Genomic DNA, 16,688 nt, shown 5'->3' on the forward strand with positions numbered 1-16,688 from the left:
TTCAAGTATACAGGTTTAAAATGGAGAAGTGATTAATCAGAATATCTGAGCATAGACCCCAGGAACTGTGTTTTAATAAGCTCCTGACTTCAGAGATATGAAGAGCTGACCTCTCATTGTGGGTGGAATCTCATCCATGGGCTTGGGCACAGGGCATGGACTCTAAGTTCCTGGCCTGGTCTCTGGGCTTCTTTGTCAACAGCCTCTTTGCATACACCTGACAGGCTGGGACTTGGGTGAAGGTCTGGCCAAGTCTGGCGGGCGCAACATGCCCTCTAGAGGACAGACTAGGCCCAGTCTCAGGGCCCACAGCTCGTCCCTCCCACCCTGCACTGACTGCAGACAGAGGCCCAGCTGATGTGTCTATTAGAACGAGTTTATTTAAGTACACTGGGCCCCACCAGGCAACATGGTTTGTGCGAGGCTGTGCAGGGGACAGGCTTGGGCTAAGAGGAGGGAGGTGAGCTGGTTAAGCACACTGCAGTCCGCGGGTCGCCACATCGCTTTCACACACACCTGCTGCTGCGGCCCACACCTGGCAGGGCCTTTGGTCGTTGGACGGCATGGGGTCGAGAATACTGCCTGGAATCTGGGATCGGGCAAGTGTTGGTGTCATGGGTGAGGGTGCCGGTGAATATCTGCTAGCCCCAGCTTTGCACTTCTGGGCTGAAGAGCCTTTGGACCCCTGCCAGGCCAGCCCAGTCCAGGGTAGGCGCCTGGCCCCACTGGACCAGAGGAAGTGAGCCTGAGCCCATCAGTTCCAGGCAGCCTGGTCTGGCCCCTCCTTCCCTGACCAAACAAGTCCAAAGACAAGAATAGCACAAGTCAGCCAGAGGGGGCTGTCTGGCCTCTACAAGCTAGTCCCCTGGGGTCAGCTAGCATGGGAAAAGGCAGCTTGGTTAACTGTGGCTCTTTCTCCAGTCCTAAGGAGGCGGCATCCCCAACACCCCTCCTTTGCCGGGAGCCTTTGCCAAATGGTGATTCTACCTCCTATTTCAGAAAAATCCAACCAGCAACCAGCCTGTTGATTCCAGGGCAGTGAGCAAGTGGAAGAGGGAGAAAGAAAGAGGCCAGAGTGACTTTGAATGTAGCCTCTGATCCCAAATGGTCCTGAGGCCTATGGATACTGTCAGTTCATGTTGGCAGGGAGTGGCAGGGCCCTGAACGCTATGCTAAGCTTAGGCGCTGTAAACATTAGTGTGAACAGGGTGACTGGTGGATGGGGCAGTGAGCTCCCTCTCTCCAGTCCCCTAACTGAACAAACACTTCAATAAATAAAACTGAAGATGGCACTGCCCATGGATGGATGGAAAGCAAGTTAACAGGACCTGAGGCCAACAGGCTCCTGAAACTCTCCAGAGATCCCTGGATGGCGCTGGGGGTTGGAGCGGTAAGCCCGCCACTGATCAGAAGTAGCACTCCATGCCCTCCTCAAATGCCCAGTGTGGTCCTGGTCCCCAGGTGAAGTTGAGGGCATCCTGCCCGCTCCTGACAGGGAAGTCTCAATAACAGCTCCTGGAGTGTTTCTCCAGCTTTCTAAACCCAAACTGCAACAAGACCAGACAAGAACTCAACCCTGGACTCAAGCCTCAGTCCACGATCAAGAGGCATCGAGAGCAGAATGATGAACAAGGGGAGGCCACAGGGCCTCCTTCGGGGGTGGGGCCAGCCCAGCCTAGGATGGGCAGCAGCAAGTGTCCCCGGGGTTGGTTTACCTCCCTCTGTCTCCCTGTGGTAGTAAACATAGTCCCACACAGCCAGACAAAGGCCCGGCTGACAGAGCAGGGCCCTCTGCCAGCACTCTTCCCTGTCAGGGGCCAGTTAGTGGTCAACCCCAGGTCTCAGGCCGTCGCCATTATGGGTAGTTCATCGTCCTTTCCGGACCCTGAAATCCTGGGATCCCTGGGCCACACGGCACTCGCATATGTGCACACATTCATACCCACACACACACATTCATACACACAGGCAGTTCCTCGCAAACACTCCGACTCAAGAAAGCGAGTTTTAAAGTGGAGTTAACTTCAGAGAGAGGTGAAGACGATGTCCCAATATTAGAAGGTTTTCCTGTGGATGGACCGGGCACCATCTTCCTCATATTCCTTCTTAGAGACCCACATCTTCTTAAAGGTGTCCAGGGAGGCGAGGATGGAGCCCCTGGCATGGAGGGAATCCAAAGGAATCATGTCAGAGACGGGGAGTGGGTATCTGTGGAGCCAGCCAGTCCCCCTGGGGTCAAACCAGACCAGGCTTTTCTTCAAAGCCCTGGGGTGGTGAGGCGTAATCAATGCCTCTGCAATAAGAGTGCTCCACTCTTATTCCCAGAAGAGCTACTCACCCAATCCATGTGGAATACAGTCTCTCCTGCGGTGCAGATATCTGCCGGGGTGGATGGAAAGAGGAATCTGAGATGGCCGTCCTCCCCTCTCCCTTCCCCGTCCAATACTCGTCTCTCCACCAGTGAGAGTCAGTGGATACGTTTCACACAACAACCTTTAAATTCTGTCCCTGTGGCCTCTCTGGGGGATACCATGGTCAGCCTGACACTCATCTGGAGAAACAGGCTTCTGGCAACCCGAAGTACCTATGGCTCCCAGGGAAGCAGGGGCCATCTGAAGGCAAGATCCAGCTCTGCTGGGAGCTGGTGGGGAGCAGACTGCACAGCAGGCACCACAGTCCTCCACTTAGGACCCCTCCTTCCTCAGGCAGGCCAGCTCCTCTCAGCAGTCACTGAGGTGCTGGACTGTGTCACAGGGGCAGCTGAAGTCAAGCTCCCTGACAGACTGCATGTCTAGCATCCTGCCACATCGGGGATCAGAACTGCCCCGTTTGGTGAAGCCCCATCATGAGGATGGGTCCCACCGCTCTAGCAGGCCTCAGGGGCACAGTAGAAGCTGGGAGCCACCTGATGGTGCCTGGAAATCTTGGGCAGAGCAGGAGGGGAGGCCGCGCCACGTGGTGCTCCAGACCCTTGGTGGCCCAGTTCGCCCACCCCCTGGCATACTCCTACCCTGATCTTCACGTCTTTCGGAGCCAATTTCTTCACTTCACTCAATAGCCTGTCACCAAAACCTGAATAGGCAGGAAGGGAGAATCTCACATCAGTCCCCTGGGCCCAGCAGGACGTGGCAGCTTCCTGGGGTAGGGCCCTGAGAGTAAAGCCCAACCTTTGAAGAGGGTGGAGCCACCCGAGAGGACGATGTTGGAGAACAGCGTGCGCCGCAGGTCCATGTCAGACTTCTGGATGGCAAACACCAGCACCTCGTGGATGCCCTCGCTCTCCTCGCCGATCAGGTCCGGCCTGAACAGCAGCTCAGGTGCTCGGAATCGGGAAGGACCAATCTGCGGGGTTGGGGGACAAGCGTCTTAGGCTCAGGTCCCTCTGCCCAGGGCTTAGTAACCAGGTGGCTCTGAAGGCCATGCTCAGGGAAGACTTTGTATGTCAAGAGCCTCAACAAACAAAGATAGAGCTCCTGGGAAACTAGAGAGAGAAAGCTCCTGTGTTTAATCCTAGCTCTGACATTTTCCAGCCAAGAGACTTGATAGATTCATTCATTTGTGGAAATTTCCTCCTATCGGTGGAGGTCCAGGAGGCTGGAATTCACTCTATACTGTCCTGAGTGGTTAAGGATAGCATTACATATTGGCCTTCTAATCCCACAGGAGAACACCTCCTCCCCTCCACACAGGAGAAGCCAAGTCCCTGGCACCTCACCCTGCAGGAGACGCTGCAGCTCAACACTACACTGCTCCAGGCAGAGGGTGTAAAAGGACCAGTGCGCCTGATTCCAGCCTCCCCATGGGGAGTTCTCTTTGGGCTCAGTGCTTTTGGGACCTGAGGGGAGAGGCCCCGCCACCTACCTCAATGGTGCTGCCGTCGGGCAGGTAGTATTGCGCCTTCTCCGTCTCTAGTGTCTCATCCTTCTGGGGGTTTATGGACAGGTAGCAGGCTCTCTGGAGAACCAAGCACAAGTCAGGCTGGCTGGAAAGCTGGTGCCTACCTGGTCAAAGTCCCCATCCATTGCAGTGACTGTCCTAAAGGTCATGAGAGCTGCATATCCTAAGTGCTACCCAGTGAAGCTGACCCAAACCTCCCCGACCCTTCTTAGGATATGTGTCCCCACCTGCTCCACCTTCCTGGAGGCCAAGTGTGGCAACTCGGCGTTTTGGATTTGAGTCTGAGACCACACCCTAATCTTAGTTCAGACTCAGGTGTCTTTTTCCTACTACTTGTATGGTTCTGGGCCCTGCCTACCCAGCTCAGAGGTCTCCCAGGAGCCGTAGATGACAGGAGGGTTCACTTTACTTAAAAAAAAAAAAAAAGCAATCTGACTTCTTCAAGAGTGTAAAAGAACATGTGTAATTTATACATGATGTATAAAAAACATAATGAGCATGGGTGTGCTTATCACCCAGCTTAGGAAATACAGGCAGCTCCCTTTAGCCCACAAGATGGCAGCACTTTGGAAGGTCAATCCCTCAGGGTGAGGGGACTGGCTGGAGATCATAGGGCCGCCAGGAGGCCTGGTCGGGAAGGACAGAGACCCATCTCCAGGGCAGGGGTTTAGCCACTCTTCACTCCACGTCACGGAGGTCCTGGCTGCTGTTCCCATTCCCTCTCCCAGCCCTGGGCCCATGGAGGGCAGCACTCACTTCTTTTATGGCCTTGACAATCTCAAACTCGGAGGATGAGTGGAAATCATAGCCCTCCTTGCGCAGGTAGAGGCGAAGAAAGCGAGAGACGTCTCGGCCAGCGATGTCGATGCGCATGATGGAGTGGGGCATGGCAAAGCCCTCGTAAATGGGCACGGCATGGGTGACGCCATCCCCAGAATCCAGCACCACACCCGTGGTCCTGCCGGTGGCATAACTGAAGCAAAGGGGGCACACCATCACTAACCCCTGCCTCCTCACTCTGGGAAGACTCTCACTTCTTGCTAGAGTTCAAGGTCAACTGAACTAAAGCTGGGGCCTGCCTTCTCCAGAAGCCTCCGACTGGACTGAGTATGAAGGCAGCCTGAGCACTGAAGCAAGCAAGCCTGGAATGTTTAAAGGAAAGGAGCCAAGCCTCTCCAAGCACCCCTTCTGCCACTGCTACAGAAGAATAGGCCCTCCAACCACAGGAGATGACCTGCCCTTCCACTTTCAGGGACCCAGCCTGAGGGACAGTTTTTACTCTCTAGACAAGAGGAAAAAAACTCGGGTTAGGCAAGAAAAGTGAATGAATTAAAGAAAATAAGAATATTTTCACTTGCATAAAAAACTAGCTTTTGGGGACTTCCCTGGTAGAGTGGCTAAGACTCTTCACTCCCAATGCAGGGGGCTCAGGTTCGATCCCTAATCAGAGAACCAAGATCCCACATGCCGTGCAATGCGGCCAAATGTTAAAGAAGGAAAACAAACCAACCAACCAACTAGCTTTTGGCCCTCTAGGTCTGTCCTTAAGTTTTTCTCTTAGTAAGGACAAGGGTACAGAAATATATTTCTGTGATATGAAGGGGGAAAACCCATAATGTTTCATAAATAGCACCTGAAATTCAGCCTTCGTGTTGGATGACAGGCAGTGGAGAAGGCTGTGGTGAAGTCAGGTTTCCAAACCCTATCTAAAATGGCAGCTGCAATTTTCTTTCAGCTCCTGCTGATTTTTGCTCTAGAGGAATGCAGGCCCGGCATTATCAGATCTTCCCATTCTTTTTTAAGAGAAGTCAGAAATTTTGATTTTGATAGGAAATGTCCCAATTTTTAAAGGTTGGCTCACAATTTTTCAGCGGGGTCAAACATGCCATCTGCAGGCTACCAATATATGATCTTGGCAATGGACCTAACCCTGGTGGGAGGCAGGCTGGGAGCAAGACAGGATGACAGGGGTGTTTTCATCACGAGCCTATCACCAGCCTTGCACAGCGCCTGGCTCAAGGAGGCCCTGAGAAAAACACCTGAACTCACTGCGGGGCCAACAGGGAGAGCTGTTGTAGCACGTGGCCTTCCCAGCAGGCTCAGCGGAGAGCCTTGGCACCAGACCAGCAGGGAGGGCCGAGACTGGGAGATGCTGCCTTTCCCACCATCCATTACCGTCCCTGGCAGGGGTACTGAAGGAGCTCTGCACCAACCCACAGCAGGGCCAGCCTCGCTTCTGCCAAAGGACTGCTTGCCCCCCAGGGGCCAGGCTCGCCAGCCAGCTGTTACTCACAGACTGAGCACAGCTTGCATGGAGATGAAAAGGGCTGGCACGTTGAAGGTCTCGAAGAAAACTTCAGCAGCTCGTTCCCGGTTTTTCCGTGGATTTAAAGGCGCCTCTGTCAGGAGCACAGGATGCTGGGGAAAGATGCGCAGACAGCAATCAGGTGAGGACAGATTCCCAGCCCTCATTAGCACTGAGTGGCTGGCTGGAGAGCCCACACGAACTCTGTCAGCCTCTCTCTAAAAGAGGGCTGGTGGGCTGGTCACTTGCCGCCACCCAAGCCAGTTGCTCAACTTTCCAAATTCATACCCCCTCTAAAGTGTCATTCTATCCTCACTTTCTACTACCCTCTTGTCCTCCAAGATTCTTATATAGGCCCTTGTACCTTCTGGATAGCTCCAGGTATCAAGATTTTGCTAAACTCTATATTTGGAATTACTATGATAAAAGTAATACTTAAAATTTTTTTTCCAAAATAGAAAATTAAATATCATTATTGATAATACTATTAAAAAACAGAATACATCCCTCTCCTGGAAATTCTGATAAGCCTAGTCAGCACCTTCCTTTGTGTTTCTGAGTTGAGAGTTCCTTCCTTAGAAACTAAAGAGTATATACAGCTCCGAGGTCTGAAAGGCATGGGTTGGAACCCCAGCTCTACCACTCTTCGCTGGGTGATCGCGGAAACACCATCTGGCTTCTCTGAACTTCTGTTCCCTTGTTTGTAAAATGGAGATGATAATACTACCTGTGCCTCATAGGGATGCTGTGAAGATTAAATGCAAACATGTCTGAAAAGCACATGCCTGATGCCTAGAACATGAGACACAAATGCTCAAGGCGGTTATCGTAGTCATCTGCCTCATCTCTGGGGTAGGGCTTCTGTCTGCGCTGCATAGCCCACATGGCGCCCCACACACAGGACCCTCACCTCCTCTGAGAAAGTCTGCAGCTGGTCCTTAGAGTAGACGTACTGCCAGATGCGCTCCATGTCATTCCAGTCCTTGACGATGCCGTGCTCCATGGGGTAGCGGATGGAGAGCAGCCCTCGGTGCTCCTGGGGGCAGAGAGCAGTGCTTGCAGCCGCAGCCAGCCTCTCAGGACTGCCGGGTGGACCCCACGATCTGCACCCATGGCTAAGGGTGGACCCACCCATCCTTCAAGTCCCTAAACTATCCTGTGAACTGTGCTCAATGCCCAACCAGCTGGCAAAGCAGAGGGCTTCTGCCTTTCCGTGGGCCCCTGGGTGGCATTCTCCTCATTGTCTGGTCCCAGGACACAATCTCCTGGCATCTGCAGCCAAGGTTGGCAACAAAGATTCTGTTGTTCTGCTTCTAGAAGTTGCCCAAGGGTTCTGCCAAACTGTGCTAATTAACTTATCCCCAGGGTACCCCAGCCAGGATCTCCCCTCAATCACTTTTGCCAAAAAATAACCAAGCCAGTCAATTTGATCTTTGGCAACATAGTGATAGAAGGAAGGCAAAAGCCCTTTTTTCTGGACTGGTCTCTGTTTCCCAAAGTGGGGTTCCAAGTATTTCCTTTCTAAAACCAGAGGCTGTTCCTGGGAGAAATAAACCAGTTGGGTTTATTCTCTTTAGAATGAGAGAGTGAAAGGGGAGATTTCAAGAGGAAATTATTTCTTTTACTCATGTCCCTCTGTCGGATACTGCCTGCGTGGGGAGCAGTGAAGGTCCCCTGCTGGCTTGAGGCTTCTTCAGTAGGACATGGGATTACCTCGGCTTTGGGGCCAATGAAGATGTCACCTTCAAGGGCGCCTGCCATGACACGAACGTGCTTGGGTCTGCCCACACTACAAAAGAGAGCGGGGAAGACTATCACTTCTCATTTCATGACAGAACACAGGCAAGTTATACTAATGCATGTACTTGGATGGGAAGAAATATACTCCATTCTACTGTGACTGTCACTGAGGAATGCACTTCCCACAATTCCTATAATGAACATTTTTTTGTCTTTATTAGCATACTGTTTCATATATTTATTATAAGTTATCAAATTCAGGAGGATTCAATATCCCTAGTTCTTCTCTTTCCCCAATGTATGTACAGATCAAGAGACACAAGGAAACAAGTGTTCATTGAGAATGATTAACTCAAAAAGTTTTTGTCTCCTTAGCCTCCTGCCCAGGCCTTCTATGAAGGACAACTGTGATGCTGTAACTGAGAGATGGCCTTCCTCATTTCTCCACTGCTTTGACCCCTTTCCCAGGTGCCTGTGCCCTTCTCCTGCCTGCAGCGCCTCTGCCTTAGTAAGAAAGTGCTGAGAAAAAGACTCATTCTCCCTAGAATGGTAGGTATGGTTTAATGTCAAATTCCATTCTGAGTGACAGGAGAATTTTAAGAAGAAGACTCCATTATGAGACTGTCATCCAAAGCAGTAAGTCACCAATGATAACATTTTTGGCATCAGATAAAAAAAAACAAAAAACTGCCTCTCAATTGTAACACGCAGGCAACAGTTTGCTCACTCCAAAAGCCAGCTCTTGTCCCTGCTTGTTGTTGTTTTGAAGACCAAGACTGACCTAAATGAGAGATCCTTTCCCCCTAAAAGACGGAGGGCTGACATCATAACAAAACTGACAAGCCTTACAAGCTTCTCACTAAGCTACAGAATGACTTACTAGTTTGGGAAGCAGTATTTAGGGATCTGATCACCAGCAAAACCAGCTTTAATCACACCGGATCCCTGAGGAGAGAAAGAGAAGTCAGAAAATCACACAAACAAGAGGAGATTCATATCACACAGTATGTATAATATGGTCCCACCTTTCTTTTAGAAAGAGAAAGGACCTTATATTTATGTGTAGTATATCCACTCATGAGGATTTGTACAGTGAATACATGCCAAAGGGAGGACACTGGGGCTGGGAATGGTGAGGGGAATTTCTACTACACACTCTATTTGATTTTTATATATTCTTCGTCTTTTCTACATTGAACATGTTTACTTTTGGAATTAAAAATAATATTAATAAAGGGAAGAAAAGGAAAAGGCTTGAGGAGAGAAGAGGAAAGTACCTAGAAGCACAGAGAGGCCGAGTTTAGGAACATAACCAAGGTGGGAAGGGCACACAATTCTGCTAAACCATCAGGGAGTGCGCGTCTAAGCTACCTTCCCAGCTCAGACCTGAACTGCCCCCGCCCTCCAGGGCCTCTATGACAGACACACCCTGAGAGCACTGCCATGCTCAAAGCTAACTCCCATACGGCGTTCATCGTCTGGCTCTGACTGCAGGGGCAGACTCCAGTGACTCGGGGGACTGCAGTAGGTGTTTTGCCTTTTCACTGTGCTTTGCTGCACTCATTGGTCTCTTGAGGGTCAAGAGCAGAAGAGCCCTTAAGCACTCTGAGAAGAGTCTGCCGTCTCCCACCATCATCTCTGGTACCGCGTGGGCCCAGCCAAAGTAAACATTGATTCTGGATATCAACGCCATGCAGGACAGGTGGTGAGGCTTGATGCTGCCTGCAGATCACCCTGTTCTCTTCCTTCTTAATTCTTCTACCACTACATCAGTTACCCTTGTCCTTCCACCTCCAACACAGTTGCAGCTCCAAGAGCAGCAAGCCACCTCCTGCTGCCTGTCGACTTCTCCTGGGGTGGAGTGTAATGTTTGCAGAACACACAAGCATTAAACACACCAGGAGATGCTACATAGCCAAGGTTACCTTGGTACCAAAGGCTTCCCAGCAACACCCCTGGATCCATCTGTCTTTTTTATTTCTGCTTTTTTATAAGAGCAGGGTGAGGGGGTAGGTGACTGATCCTAGCGAGGGAGGAGGTAAGAAGTGGTTGAAGGACAGGGAAAGAGGTGTTGGGGGAGAGCAGGGCAAGCCCGTTCTCTAAGACAGCAGGAACTTTGCCAACAGAAAAAACAGGAGACAATGTGCAAACTCATCGGTCTGGGCAGAACAGCAAGGAGCCTGGAAAAGGTACAGCTGTAAACTGAGCTGAAAGACTGGGAAGGAGGGCAGACTATCCTACTGCAAACCCAAGGGCTTGGGGACAGTGGCGCAGCTAGAGAACATCCTACAAGAGAATTTGGGGAACTTGTTAGCTCAGGCTTCCGATAATTGCCCACTGCCTTCATCTGGGTGTGGTGATGCTAACAGACTAATTAGATCTCCTGGCAGGAGTTGAAAACGGGAAAAGTAAAGATGAAATCTGTGTTTCAGACTCTAGATTTTTTTTTTTTTTACGAGACTGATACTTTTTTTTTTTTTTTAATATTTATTTATTTGGCCGCACCAGGTCTTAGCTGCGGCATGTGGAATCTTTTAGTTGTGGAATGTGGGATCTAGTTCCCCAACCAGGGATTGAACCCAGGCCCCTTGCCTTGGGATTATGGAGTCTTAGCCAATGGACCACCAGGGATTCTCCAAGATATTTCTAAGAGATGATTTTCCTGGAGATTTGATTTTGAGTTTACTAACAAGGGGCTAGAGTTTGAGTGACAAAGCAGATTAAGACATTAGATTCTTTTCTTTCTCCCTGTCCTTTCCAGCTAGAATATAACAGGCCCAGTTCAAATATCACTGCCTTCCTCCTGAAGGATAATCTCCAGTTGCAATTTGTTATCCTCTTCCTATTACCTTCCCCAAATCACCACTGCCTGTTTCACTAGGTAGCATGAATTTCATTCTGCTTTCTATTCTAATTTATGGTTTACACTTTTGTCTCTTTTCACTGCAAATTCCTTGAGGTCAGAGACTTTGTATATCAGCAGTATCTGACATTTGCAGGGTACTTGGCTAGATGCTGGCTAACTAAAATGAAAACCAAGCTCAAATGATTGGCAGATGAACCTGAATGAGCAGCCGGAATGCCAGAAGCCCCAGGCAGAGGTGGTACAGGGAAGGTGATACACAAGGTCGAACCAGACCCAGCTTGTCCCTGCAGCCCCATGAGCTGGCTTGGCAGGCCAAGTGTCAGGTGAAAAATGGGTGGGGACAAGGGAAGTGGCTGAGTTGCCTCTATTCTGCTCAAGCCATACCAGGAGAGCATACAAAGGGGTCATGTCAATTTCTTTAATAGTATTTGTAACTAGGAACTGTATACTTGGCAAATGAGCTGCCACTCTTTGTTATTCACTCTGTCAAAACCAAGTAAACAAATGCCTTGTTTGAAACAAATGCCTACATTTGAAAAAGTAATCTCATTAAATATTTGATTTTGGGGACTCAAGTCTGCTGCCAGCCAACTCTGACCATTCTCCTTCTGTTACAGGCGAACAAATAGCAAATTCCTCAGCATGTTTCTAGTAGTACCTGCTGGCTATCGACCTGTGGCTTGGGCAACTTTACCCTAAGCATTGATTATTCTTAACATGCTGGGAAGAAGGCTAGTTGTCTGCCATTTAATGCTGTGAGGTGGAGCCTCAGATTCTAGGACACTGGTGAAAACATCGTACAAAAGAATTTGGGGAACTTGTTAGCTCAGGCTTCTGATTTGGACTCAGATTCTAGGACATTCTGGCCCAAAGACATATTTTGTTTGGTCCACAAAATCGTTTTTAAAAAACAACTTTATTGAGATAAAATCCACATACCACACAATTTACCCATTTAAGGTGCATCATCTAATGGTTCTTAGTATATTCACAGAGCTGAACAATCATCACTACAACCTAATTTTAGAACTTTTCATCATCCCCCCCAAGAAACCCTGTACCCATTAGCAGCCACTCTCCATCCTTACTAACCCCCACCCTGCTGCTGCTGCTGCTAAGTCACTTCAGTTGTGTCCGACTCTGTGCGACCCCATAGACAGCAGCTCACCAGACTCCCCCGTCCCTGGGATTCTCCAGGCAAGAATTCTGGAGTGGGTTGCCATTTCCTTCTCCAATGCATGAAAGTGAAGAGTGAAAGTGAAGTCGCTCAGTCGTGTCCGACTTGTAGCGACCCCATGGACTGCAGCCCAACAGGCTCCTCCGTTCATGGGATTTTCCAGGCAAGAGGCAACCACTAACATACTTTCTGTCTCCACAGACCACAAACTACTTTTACATTAACTTCCAAAAGTTAAAAATTAGAGATTGCAGGACTTCCCTGGTGGCCCAGTTAAGACTCCATGGTTCCCTATGGGGGCGAGGCATCGATCCCTGGAATCAGGGAACTAAGATCCCACATGCCACGTGGTGTGGCCAAAAAAAAAAAAATTAAAAATTAAAAAACACTAGAGATTGCATATGAAATTAACACTTCTGATTTCCCTTGAAAAATGAGAAAATCTGGTAACACTTGGCCTGCATTCCTGCATGGGGACAACTTGCTGGAAACCTTGGTCAAGCATGCTCAATGCATCTCTCAGATTTCTCACTTATTAAGACTACCTTCTCCTCATCCCCCTGCCCCTCCTCCGCCTCTTTAATGTATCTGGTTGGCCTCCCCAGGCATTGAGTTTGAGACCCCTATTCTGGACATTCTTTCCAGTTTGTGAAGCACATCCATGGCTCTCAAAATACACATAATTGAGTGTAATCTATAAGCCACCTTCTCTTCCCTCTCTCCACCAAACTAGGGAAGATTCTCACTGCAGTTGTACAACCAACAGGCTGAAAGTCATACCACAAGTGATGGTGTTAAATAAATATACTGACTTCATTTCCTCAGCTAATTCTAGTGTCCCTTAAACTTAAGTGAATCAATAGATCTTAAGAGCTGATGACAAACTGTTAAAAAAGAGAGAAAATTAGTGAAATTTGACAGACTAGATATTTGATGATACTAAGGAATTAGTTAATTTTATTAGCTTTGATAATAGTATATTAGTTATGTTTTTAAATGTTTGTGAAAGAGGGAAGTGGGTGGGTATGTAGCTAAAATGATTGGTCAAGAGTTGATAACTGTTACAGTTAGATGATGGATACATGGATGTTTGTTATAACATTTCCCCTCCTTTTGTTTATATTTGAAATTTTTTACATTAAGGAAGGGTTTCCCTGGTGGCTCAGCAGTTAAGAATCAGGATGCCAGTGCAGGAGCTGTGGGTTCAGTCCCTGAATCTGGAAGATCCCCTGGAGAAGGGCATAGCAATCCACTCCAGTATTCTTGCCTGGAAAACCACATGGACAGAGGATCCTGGCAGGCTTCAGTCCATGGGGGTCACAAAGAGTCAGACACGATTTAGCAACTAAACCACCACCACCACCAGAATAAGGAGAGCTAGCAAATAAGATGATAGCAGCTAAGTAAAAATTCAAAACATAAATACTATATACACACACATTATAAAATACATGTGTCCATAAAATCAGAAAGGAGCACATTAATTTTACAATGAGGTTTGCTTCCGGGGTTATGTATGGACCAGAAAGGATAGGATTATGGATGGGTACAAAGAGGCTTCAATTATATCTGTAATGTTTTATGTCCTAAAAAAATCTGAAGCAAATTTGGCAAATGACAACATTTATTAAATCAAGGTGGAGGACACATGCTACATAGGTGCTTGTTATATACGTCTCTGAACTTTTCCGTGTGTTTAAAGAATCTCACTTTTCACTATAAAAAAAAAAAAAAAATAAAGAATCTCACTTTTCAAAAAGGGGGCTGACGAAGCATAATGTAAACTCAGTAAACAGTAAAACTCTTAGCTTGAAAAACTTGTAGAGATCTGATATTATTCCTGCATTTAGGCCCACATAATATAGCCAGAAAAGACAATTTTAAGATTGACCATAATGTTGCTTCATTTTATGGAAGTATTTAACCTTCGAGATCCTCCCAAAGATATGAGCTTCAGAATAAATATAGTATTCCAGTTAAAGTGTTGTAGTCCTGGGAGTGGCCCTTCTCATTCTTGTACTACTATCTGTGATATGACTTTGGGAAGAACAACGTGTTTCATTTTTTAAAATACTCATCACTTTTTTGTTGTTGTTGTCATCATTAAATCGCGCATGCACATACGCATACACGCACCCTTCCATCTTCTTCATTAAATTCTGATGAATTGGTTTGGTCCCAGAATTCTATGAAAGGGGTGGTCAACAATTGTCTTAAGACTAGGAAAGGCTGTGAACTGGTAATGGGGCTATTCTCTCTTTTCCTTGCTTTCTTTGTTCTTCTGTCTTTTAATTACACTCTCCTTAGCCCAGAAATAAAACTGTGGCAGCACGATAAGCTATGGAGCTGTTAAATCTGCTAGAGACACGTTATTCTCATAATATAAAGCTGGCTCAAATATTTTAAATGATTTACTGGCAGATAGTAAATTCTAGTGGGAAAATTAATTTAAGTTTCTCCTACTTCAACTTTTGGTGGGATTGCTGGCATAATAAAGGAAATGTTTTCCAAGAGAAAAAACAAGTCTATTCCTTAAGTATTCAAACTGAAAAGGTACTGCTTCTTTGATGCATTTCAAATACATTATCAAGAATGAGAAAGAAGGAACTAAGAAGCATTTGCTTAAGTGACATAAAGAAAATGGCTGGAGATAGCACTGCTGCCCAACAATTCTAGAAGCAAAAGGTCTGGTGGGATGGACAGACTGCTCCTTTTGCACTGATGAAAACAGGAAATTGCTAATTTCTATTTTCCTTTCTTTTTAAAACAAAGAAAAAGGCACATGAAGCATACACAAACTGGCTGAAGATAGAAATAGTAGTCTTCTCTGAAAATTAACATCAAGAACAAAGAGTCCTGCTCAGCCTTATGCAGTAATCAGTCCTTCCTCCCATCCTTTTATTTAAGGACATCTTTATTACTGTGATAGAGATTTTCAGCCATTAACCCCCCCCACCCATAAAAATTAAAAATCCAATGTGCACCTAGTGGTGCCAGGCCCTAGACACTGTCTGTGTGTGGGGAACTGGGGAACGAGAGACTAAGGAAAAATGAAGGATACCAAGCATCTTTTCCCACCCGGATTCAATAGCCTAAGGAAGGCGATCCGCAATCCTCCCCGTCCCGCCCGCCGATCAAATCCTCCCCCAAATGACACGTCTCACTGAGCTCAACTTTTTTCCAGGAGAGAAGGAAAGCTAGCCAAAGAAGCACGTTTCCTTGGAAAAAGTGAGGAATTAAGAACTCAATCTCAAATTGAATTTTAGCTCTTCAATTTATAAGCCAGGTGGTTTGAATACTGTTATTTAACCTTACACGTCTCATTTTTCTGTGTATTTCGAGTCCTATCTACCTATCAGTGTTGAAACTTGAATAAGATGATGCAGACGAAAGGACCTTTCAAGTGCCAACGGTCCCAAGGACTGAATCAAGAGACCGAATCTGAGTCAGCTTAGTAGAGGAACTCAGAGGGGACTAGAAAGGTAGCAACAAATCTCCGTTGGACCAAACCTTTGAATGGAAGACAAACATCCACTTTTTAAATAACTGCCTCCTTCCGCCAAAAATAAGAGCTATATTTAGATTCTTTCCATTTGTGACTATCGTGCATTTGCGTGGGTTACTATCAGGATGAACAACGGATAAAGCACTGGATTAATGTGCGACCTTGGGCTCACTTTACCTTTTTGTGCTTTTTTTCTCATTTGTAAAACGAGGATCAAAATTCCTGCCTTAACTATTCACCTGGTTTTTGTGAAGATCCAATTGGAATGTATGCGAACCCCTCCGTGTAAGCGCTGGAGCGCCTGGCAAGTATTATGTTTAGTAATTTTTACCCCTAGCAACTAGGCGTTTCAAAGAGGAAGGTACCTCCCTGCTTGCTTTGTCATTCTCCTTTCTTCTCGACCTTTATTACCGCTGTAATTTATAATCACAGAAATAACTGAAATTCTCAGGCCATTTCTGGCATCACACTCTCAGACCCCACCCGGATACACCGCCAAGCCGCCCTGCCGGCTGGGACCGAAGGAAACTTAGCCCTGCTCCACCGCCGCCCTATCCCGTCTGCCCCCTCCACTGGAAGTCCCCGAAACCAATCACAACAGCCCTCGTGCACCGCACCGCCCTTAGAGAGGGGAAACACTATGGCGGCCCGGAAGAACGGCAGGGGAACGAGCCAATCACTGCAGAAGGCTGCCTTCATCCGGCAAGGCCCAGAGGCGGGGTCAGCGGTCAAGATGGACAGCCAGAGCAGCCAATAGAGTTATCGAACACTGGGGAGGGGCGGGCGCCGGGGGCTCAGAGAGCGGTTAAGGCCCCTCGAGTCAAGGGCCCAAGGACCCTGCTAGGACTATAACCCTTCCCTTTATCCATCCCAAGATTCTCCATCCCATAGTTGCTGGCCAGCTGGTCGCCCTATCTGCGGACTTCGGGTCGAGGGAGGAGAGAGGCGGCGGCGGCTGAACCCGCCTGACAGGCCGGGCCAGTGACAAAGAACCGGCAGCCCAGACTGAAACACGGGAAGCGATCCCTTCGGGGAGGAGAGCATAAGCCCTGCTAGGGGGATGCAACTCACGTTGTCGATCACGACAGGCTGGTTGGCGATTACATCGTAGGACTCCATGGCAGAAGAACCTCTCCTTCCGAGGAAGGAACTGCCAGCCCGGTCCGCTGCTAACGCCACTGACACGCATGCGCAGTCT

The 16,688-nt window shown here is 48.0% G+C and overlaps 1 protein-coding gene across 1 annotated transcript; it reads right to left on the reverse strand.

The window, feature by feature from the left end:
• Nucleotides 1-355: 355 nt before the first annotated feature.
• Nucleotides 356-16,688, reverse strand: ACTR1A (actin related protein 1A). The gene is made up of 11 exons (NM_001193248.3): nucleotides 16,562-16,688; nucleotides 8,823-8,887; nucleotides 7,916-7,991; nucleotides 7,113-7,238; nucleotides 6,191-6,315; nucleotides 4,654-4,870; nucleotides 3,862-3,954; nucleotides 3,168-3,342; nucleotides 3,011-3,072; nucleotides 2,339-2,379; nucleotides 356-2,157 (listed from the first exon to the last, which is right to left on the reverse strand). Exons 1-11 carry the CDS (start codon nucleotides 16,607-16,609, stop codon nucleotides 2,055-2,057), a joined length of 1,131 nt encoding a protein of 376 aa, NP_001180177.1. The 5' UTR covers nucleotides 16,610-16,688; the 3' UTR covers nucleotides 356-2,054.

This window comes from Bos taurus, chromosome 26 (genome assembly GCF_002263795.3).
Source record: "Bos taurus isolate L1 Dominette 01449 registration number 42190680 breed Hereford chromosome 26, ARS-UCD2.0, whole genome shotgun sequence".
Lineage (NCBI taxonomy): Eukaryota > Metazoa > Chordata > Mammalia > Artiodactyla > Bovidae > Bos > Bos taurus.